This window comes from Protobothrops mucrosquamatus, unplaced genomic scaffold (genome assembly GCF_001527695.2).
Source record: "Protobothrops mucrosquamatus isolate PMUCROS unplaced genomic scaffold, P.Mucros_1.0 scaffold8489, whole genome shotgun sequence".
NCBI classification, from domain to species: domain Eukaryota; kingdom Metazoa; phylum Chordata; class Lepidosauria; order Squamata; family Viperidae; genus Protobothrops; species Protobothrops mucrosquamatus.
In genome coordinates this window covers 1-8,554 of record NW_015394284.1, presented here as the reverse complement: position 1 = coordinate 8,554, position 8,554 = coordinate 1, and the positions used below count along the sequence as shown (strand labels likewise).

Sequence of the window (8,554 nt, the reverse complement as noted above, 5' to 3'; positions counted from 1 at the left end):
GGTCTTCAGAATATCATTGGAAACTCAAGAAGAGAAACTGCAGACAGTCCTCAAGTTATCGCCATCCGTTTGGTGACGGTTTGAAGTTACGACGGCCTTGAGAGAAGTAACTTACGACCGTTTTTTTTACACCTATGACCGTTGTAACCTCCCCTGTCACGTGATCAAAATTCAGACCCTTGGCAACTGACATGTACTTACGACTGTTGCAGCGTCCCAGGGTTACGTGATCCCCTTTTGTGATCTTTCTGACAAGCAAAGTCAAAAGGGGAAGCCAGATTCACTTCACAACCGTGTGGCTAACTTTTAACAACTGCAGGGATTCACGTCACAACCCGTGCAAGGATGGTGTCAAACGGGGCAAAACTCACCCGTCTCATTTAACAACAGAAATGTTTTGCTCGGTTGTGGTCGTAAGTCGAGAACTACCTGGCAGCTTTTTGTGTGTGTGTCTTTTGCACCAAGTAGCAAGAATAGTGGCGTTTTTATTAGCCCTAGTCCCTGGGAATTCTTGGGCTCAAAGGTTTTCTGGAGAACAGCTGGAAGAAAAGAAGGCTGGTGATTAACAACATAACATGCAATTGAGACTTTTCCAATGACCATTTTTGGATTGGTTTTTTCCCCTGTTTCTTGAGCTTCACATAGAACATCGCTTCCCCTGCCTGTTCCCCCTGAGACACCCGTCTCAATGGAATAGTAAACTTCCTCTTGAGATCCTCTAGAGAGAAAACATAGTTGCACCTAGTATTTTCTTTTCCTAGACAAATAAGTAGAAGAGGTTGAAAAACAGAGTTATATCCAGTGACGGGATTCAGCTGGTTCGCACCACTTCGGCAGAACCGGTAGCTAATTGTTTGTGGCCCAGGCCCAGAATGGACTTCTGGAAGTGGCATCCATACAGAGAACCGGTTGTTCACCTATTTGAATCCCACCACTGGTTATATTCCACCTTTGTGCAAAGGGGGGGACACAACTTAGAGAGAGGAGGAACCGTCCTTCATATTCACGTCAACTCTCTGAAGCCCTAAGACAGGGGTCTTCAAACTTGGCCCTTTTATGACTGGTGGACTTCAACTCCCAGAATTCCTCAGCCAGCGTGCCTGGCTGAGGAATTCTGGGAGTCGAAATCCACCAGTCATAAAAGGGCCAAGTTTGAAGACCCCTGGTCTGGATCCAAGCCCGCAGTTTCATCAAAATGGTCGACTGAGGAATTCTGGGAGTTGAAGTCCACCAGTCATAAAAGGGCCAAGTTTGAAGACCCCTGGTCTGGATCCAAGCCCGCAGTTTCATCAAAATGGCCAACTGAGGAATTCTGGGAGTCGAAGTCCACAAGTCACAAAAGGGCCAAGTTTGAAGACCCCTGCCATAGGAGAAAGGCGTTGAGGAGATGAACATATTGATGGATCGGATCATAAAAAGAAGGCACACTTTGGCTATAACAGAAAAACATACTTTTATATATATATATATAAAAAACCACTTTCTTCTATTTTATGAGGGCGGCTGGCAACATAATATGTGACGACATGAGTGTCTTTTGTGCAATCGCTAAATCTTACAGGAGACGTTGACATGTTCACACCATACTTTATGCTGCCATAATTCGCTTTTCTGGAGATTCCAGCTACTCTTTAAATTTTATTTTATGAGGAGGGGAAAAGAAGTGGCTGAAATGGAAAAGTTCTCCAGCTCCCAACCATCAGGCACAGGCCCAGATGGTTGACCCAGAGGTGAAGGCTGTGGGAAGGGAACATTTTCAAGAGACTCTGATTTAATTAGTCTGCCTGGGAACTCTGATAGATTTCAAGATTATGATTTTGCCCCTGACTGGCCTTAAAGATGCTTTCCTGAAATCCACTTTGTTCTTGCTCGCTCTGCGTGACGTTTGTGTGGGGCTGGAGAGCGTTGCCCAACTCCAAAGAAACAGACGAGTCTTTTGAATGCCACCTCAGATCAACAACAGTCTCGATAAGAGAAAACAAGCTGAAAAACAAACAGGCTGGAGCTATTAATGCAGGGATTCCACTTCTCCTGAAAGTTTTGGTCTGGGAGAGCTACTTGATCCTTTGCTGTCCTTAAATTCTCAGGTAGCCCTCTGGCTGGAAGTCCCAAAGCTGCTTTTTTAAAAATTTTTCACAAGGCAACTGGACTTTCTTGTTTTTCTTTGAAGACATTTCGCTTCTCATCCCAGAAGTTTCTTCAGCGCTGGCCGGATGGTGGGGAGATGGAAGGATTTATACTCCTTGCAGACAGCTGGTCATTTGCCTTCTTTTAGAGAGCCGTTGAGGTCACTTGGAGGCTTGTCTGTGTCCTCAGGGTCACCCAAGTGGTGCAAATGGGAGTGGAGCCTACTTGGAACTGCTGAAAGGACAGTATTGTAGACCGGAGATAGACAATGTTGGATCCCTCCCCCTCTGTTGAGAGGTGTGCTGTTCAGTTTTGGCCTAGATGGCCTCTTGGACCCCTCTTTCAAGCCAGCGGTCCTCTCTGTCCAAAATGTGGACTTTGCTGTCTTGGAAAGAACTGCCTTTGTCTTCCAAATGCAGATGGACATCTGAATCTTGTCCTGATGGGTTTGTTCTCCTTTGTCACGGGTAGGCAACCTTGGCTCTTTTATGACTCGTGGACTTCAACTCCCAGAATTCCTGAGCCAGCTTAAAGTTAAAGTTAAACACCAAACTTAAAGTTCAAGGCCCTTTGCTAACCATCTGTTATCGTAATTTTCTCTAAGTAATTTTCTCCTAGTTTCTTATCTACCACAGATCACCCCAGTCCTTTTATCCACCTTCCATTTCAAGCACATTTTACTTTCCACAAAACCCACACATCGGGGAGTAAGTACACGTGGATCTGTTTCACAAACACGCACCATGAGTAACCAGGTTTTTGGCAGCTGGCGCTTTTTTTGCACCTTAAAAAAAAATAGTAATTGTTGTGTATTGACCCAATTTGTTGCTTTTGCTTTAACCTTCGGTCTGATCAATGCCTCCTGGAACTCAGTATTTAACAGTATTAATAATAATACCCTCTGGCCTATTATGATCTTGCTGTAACAAACAAAAAAAAATGTGGATTTTGGTTTTTTTACAGCCGAATGAAACGATCCAAGATGGGTGTGACAATCATTTTTGCAAGGTGAACCAAAAAGGAGATTTTATTTGGGAAAGGAAAATTACCGGCTGCCCTCCATTTGATTCTAAGAAATGCTTAGCTGAAGGGGTAAGTATTGAATGGAATCCACCTCTTCTTTGGCATTTTTTTTTTAAATGGTGTTAGTTGTAGTGACGTGTGTTCAATTTGTGCTTTACGGAGCATCCTAAATGAAGATTTGATCCAGTGCTGAGTAAACATAATCCTCGTTGCTGTCAATACATCAGACACAGTAGTGGCCAAAATGGTGGAAATCTTTTGGGAAAAGTGTACAGTAGAAATGCCACCTTTGGTTAAGTTTCCACCACTTTTTCTTCTAATTTCTTTATAACTGTAGCCTTGTTTACTTAATAAGACTATTTTACATCGCTTTCTGGGCAACCAGTCAACTCTTTGCACCATGACTTTAATTTTATTACGTTGTGCAAGCTCACTAAATGAAAGAACACAAAAAAACCCAACCCACTTGATAACCATCACATAACACACTGACCAATGTCCTCCTCTCAGCTTCAATACATGACATCAATCACTGGATCCTACTGTGATCCGATTGGCTCATGGCCAAAACAAGAGGACACCAGATTGGCTCTCTAAACACTCATGCTCATTGGCTAGCTGAAGGAAAGCTACCTGAGATCAACCTGAACAAGTTGTGCTTCCTTTTTCTGGTTATTTGGCTATAACTTTTCATGGAATACAGTACAGATAATTGAACAAACTATGTTGCATTGCATTCCTGATTAAATTATCTTTACATTGATATATAATCTTATGGTACTACTCCCACAAAAAAAAGTGGTGTTATTAGCCATCAAACCTCAAAAATACACTTTTCCCAAAAGGGTTCCACAGTTTTGTCCACTACTGTATACACTTTGTTCATCAAATCTTTCTGGTACTATACCTAATAAGAAAAGCTCAGGTTTAAAATCTATTCCTGCTAAAATATCTTTCAGCATGATCAGGATTGTTTTTATAGGCCTATGCAAAAAGTGCAAAAAAAATAATAATAATTCTCTTGGTCAAGCCTCAGATCCTGGACTAGAAATGTTAGAAAGGATTAAACATCATTGGCTAAAATCTACATTAAGAGAGCTTTAGTCAGGGACACACGTGTATATTTTGTCTTCAATGAGGTGTTGCTGTCTTCCTCTCCAGGGTAAAGTTACAAAACTTGGCAGTACGTGCTGCGAAACATGTGAGTACCCAAAGCTGCTTAATCTCGTACGAAATGGCAAGATATTTCTGAATGTGTACGCGGCTTCAATTGTGAAAAGAAAAGTGTGAGAATAATGTTACTGGGTCATGCCTGAGGTTGCTAGCCACGAGGATGCCAGAAGGACTAAATATCTGTTGTAATGGCACAACGCATCACCTGTTTAAATATATGAAATATGTATTTAAGGGAAGGGATTGGCATCGTGATGCATCCTTTGCCACTTGTTTTCCCTTTAGGTGTCTATGCCAGGGACTCAGGTGGGTACACATTTGTCAGAGGTGTTGTTATGGGCAGCTATGCTGTCGACATCATGACAACAGTATTATTCTGTGAGATCAGAAGTCTTCAAACTTGGCCCTTTTATGACTTGTGGACTCCCAGAATTCCTCAGCCAGGGGCCATAGTTCCCCCATGCTGGCTGAGGAATTCTGGGAGTTGAAGTCTGCAAGTCATAAAAGGGCCAAGTTTGAAGACCCCTGAATTACTTCATTGCTTGCAAGAAGCTTAAAGACTGATCTCTTTAACATCGGTGTCCAGATACCATTCTAGAAGCCGTTGTCAGCAACAATGATCTGTAGGTGGGTTTTTTTTCTCTCTTTTTCTCTTGCACTTTCCTTAAATCCTCTGAGGAAGAAAATTGTGAATAGAAAAAGCCAGGAGCGTTTTCTTGGCAGCTTTTGACTCCCCAAAACGGTTGGAATAAATGGTCCCTAATTGCCAATATTTTCTGAAAGGCCCGCAGTTTGATTTCAAAAGAGCATCATCCACCGTATCTCCTTAGTCACAGCAGACACCACCAACAATATAGTTCTTTATTCCTTGGTTTCTTTTACAGCCCTGTTCAGCGCACACCGTCGTCAGGTTTCTGAGCAGGACTGGGCCATTTTAACATATATTTCAACTCCTGACTTTTGCTCGTTTCTGTTCTGGGCGAACAAATTGTTTTATTTCATTCCCGTGCTGCAGTCTTGAGAGTTTTCCCACCTGGTCTCCATTATATCTCCACTTATCAGTAATTCAGGGGCTATTTCCCTGTTCTGAGTTTTAGTGTACCCAAGAGAGCTTTGAACTTTATGTCCAGTATTTGATTTTAATTTTTCATTGAAAATACTTATTTCAACAATTGCTTCCACTTTCGGCAGTTCAAAACATACGTTGGTTTCATCTGAGGTCCTTCCAGTCTTGCAGGCGATAGAATAGAATAGAATAGAATAGAATAGAATAGAATAGAATAGAATAGAATAGAATGGAATGGAATGGAATGGAATAGAATAGAATAGAATAGAATAGAATAGAATAGAATAGAATAGAATGGAATGGAATGGAATGGAATGGAATGGAATGGAATGGAATAGAATAGAATAATAAGAATGGAATAGAATAGAATAGAATAGAATAGAATGGAATGGAATGGAATGGAATGGAATGGAATAGAATGGAATAGAATAGGATAATAAGAATGGAATGGAATAGAATAGAATAGAATAGAATAGAATAGAATAGAATAGAATAGAATAGAATAGAATAGAATAGGATAATAAGAATAGAATAGAATAGAATAGAATAGAATAGAATAGAATAGAATAGAATAGAATGGAATGGAATGGAATGGAATGGAATGGAATGGAATGGAATGGAATGGAATGGAATGGAATAGAATAGAATAGAATGGAATGGGAAAGAAGAATAGGAAAGAAGAATAGGAAAGAAGAATAGGAAAGAATAGGAAAGATTAAGAATAGAATAGAATAGAATAGAATAGAATAGAATAGAATAGAATAATAACTTTATTGTCACTTTGAATGTACACTAATTGGCATACTGTACATTAAAATGAAAATAGCGTCCTTTGTGTATAAGCAATTTTCTAAAAGTTTAAAGGTGATGCATTAGTCGAAGCAACAGCTAAAGCCAACTTTGTCATCATCGTAACCCTTAAAGGAGTAGTAACATTATTAAAATACGGTAAGCTAATTATTGCTGGCTGATCACGGCTGCCCTGTTAATTTTGCAGGCAGTAGCTCATGGCTAGCCAGAAGTGCAGTTCTCTGCTTCCTTTGTCTAAGTAGTCGAAACGTTCACAACTCTTGCATTTCAGGTGTGGAGCCAGAGTGCAAGCTAGCCACAGGCAGGCTGGAATTTGTGAAAGTGGACGACTGTGTGAATGAAAACCAGCTGAACCTCCATTACTGCGAGGTAAGGCCTGCTGATCTGGAGCCTATGAAAGCAAAGGGGATTGTTTTTGTTTCTGTTTTTCTTTGCAAAGAGCTTGGGTCTAACTGCACAGGTAGTTCTTGACCTATGACCACAACTGAGCCCAAAATTTATGTCGCTAAGTGACATTAAATTGGTGCTAGATAAGGGTTAACAACATTCAAGAGCGGTTGAACGTAAAAAAAAAAAGAGGGGTTGAACGTTCTCGTGTGAGAACATAATGACTCTAGGCTGATTCCTCTCTTGACTCCGCCGCCCGTCCCTGACCGCCCTTCTCCTACAAGTCTGTTGTAGTTTCAAATAGTTGCTGAGCGACCGATCGTAAGTCCAGGGCGACCTGTGTAGAAAAACCTTCCCCCAAGTAGCAACATTTTACACCAGGGGTAGGCAACCTTGGCTCTTTTATGACTCGTGGACTTCAACTCCCAGAATTCCTGAGCCAGCATGGCTCAGCTTGGAAACCTCTCCCTTTCCCCTCAGCATGGCTGGCTCAGGAATTCTGGGAGTTGAAGTCCACCAGTCATAAAAGAGCCAAGGTGGCCTACCCCTGCCCTATATCAGGGGTCCTCAATCTTGGCAACTTCATGACTCGTGGACTTCAATTCCCAGAATTCCTGGGCCAGCATGGCTCAGCTTGGAAACCTCTCCCTTTCCCCTCAGCGTGGCTGGCTCAGGAATTCTGGGAGTTGAAGTCCACGAGTCATAAAAGAGCCAAGGTTGACTACCCCTGTTTTACACTGTGAGCTCAGTTCTGCCGTCATATTCCTTCCACCAGATAGGCACGGTCTATCTACCTCTCCATTTTCACATCCTTCCAGCCGTTGTCGTGGTGAAATCAGGATTTTAAGTTCCAACTCTGTGGGGGTTTGTTTTTTTCCCCCTTGCAGGGCAAGTGTCCAAGCCAAGCCATTTACAACATAACCCTGAACCGTATTGAAGACCTCTGCAGCTGCTGCTCAGCCACCGCAGCCGACACCATGCGCGTCCCCTTGCGTTGTGCCAACGGCTCTCTAGTTCATCACCAAGTTTTTAACGCCAGAGAGTGCAACTGCCTCTCTCGGAAATGCCAACCCTAATCCCCAAACGGGGAGGGGAGGCATGCCCAGCTTTTTCTCCAGACGCTGGAGTGTGTACAACCTGATTGTGGTTTGCTTTGGGCATTGGGAGAGGTTTTGATACTAGTTTAATCAAAGCCAGGTAAACAGCCAAGGAAGAAACTGCACATTAGGGAAGTTTTACTTTGGACCGTTTCAGGGGTGCCGTATTTTGAAAAAGCCCCAAGAAGTCAAATCATTGCCGAGGGTGGCTATTCAAGAAGAGACCGGACTGCCCTGTGTCAGCAATGGTGTAGGGTCTCCTGCTTGGGCAGGGGGTTGGAGTAGATGACCTCCAAGATCCCTTCCAGCTCTGTTCCGTTCTGCTCTGTTCCATCAAAGGACTTCTATCCACGCGATGAACTGAGAGAAGAGTTTCGGCATATAGTTATTTTCGTTTCAATTACTTTTATGATGAAGGGCTAACTCTAGCTCACCTTTCAAAATCAGAGTTGTTTGGCTTTTGTTACCAGCTTGAATAAAACATTTGACTAAAAGCTGAGTGTCCTGGTTCCGACAGATGAAACTCTTCAAAGAACTTCGAGGCATTGTTTATTTTTTATTTATTTATTTATTTATTTATTTTATTTAATTTATATGCCGCCCTTCTCCCAGCGGGACTCAGGGCGGCGCACAACATATTTAAAACAAAAGCATATATACAATCCCCCCCTGTAAAACCGAATTAAACCGAATTTTAGAGTTGTGTCTTCCAAATTCCTTAAAATGAACCCAGTATAAAATCCTCCCTAGGTCAGGTCCGCTTGCTGAAAGAGCCATGTCTTGAGGGCGCGACGGAAGGTAAGGAGATCCGGAATTATCCGAATCTCGGGGGGTAGTTCATTCCAGAGGGTAGGGGCACCCACAGAGAAGG

The 8,554-nt window shown here is 42.4% G+C and overlaps 1 protein-coding gene across 1 annotated transcript in view; it reads left to right on the top strand.

Annotated features, from left to right (window-relative positions):
- LOC107300799 (von Willebrand factor-like) overlaps positions 1-8,177 on the top strand; it is a gene marked incomplete at its 5' end in the record, with an annotated part of 29,571 nt that extends 21,394 nt beyond the window's left edge. The window contains 4 exons of the mRNA XM_015830089.1: positions 3,091-3,219; positions 4,312-4,351; positions 6,471-6,568; positions 7,474-8,177. Coding sequence (XP_015685575.1) covers positions 3,091-3,219; positions 4,312-4,351; positions 6,471-6,568; positions 7,474-7,662 — 456 coding nt within the window. The remainder of the gene's footprint in view (positions 1-3,090; positions 3,220-4,311; positions 4,352-6,470; positions 6,569-7,473) is intronic.
- Positions 8,178-8,554: the final 377 nt, after the last annotated feature.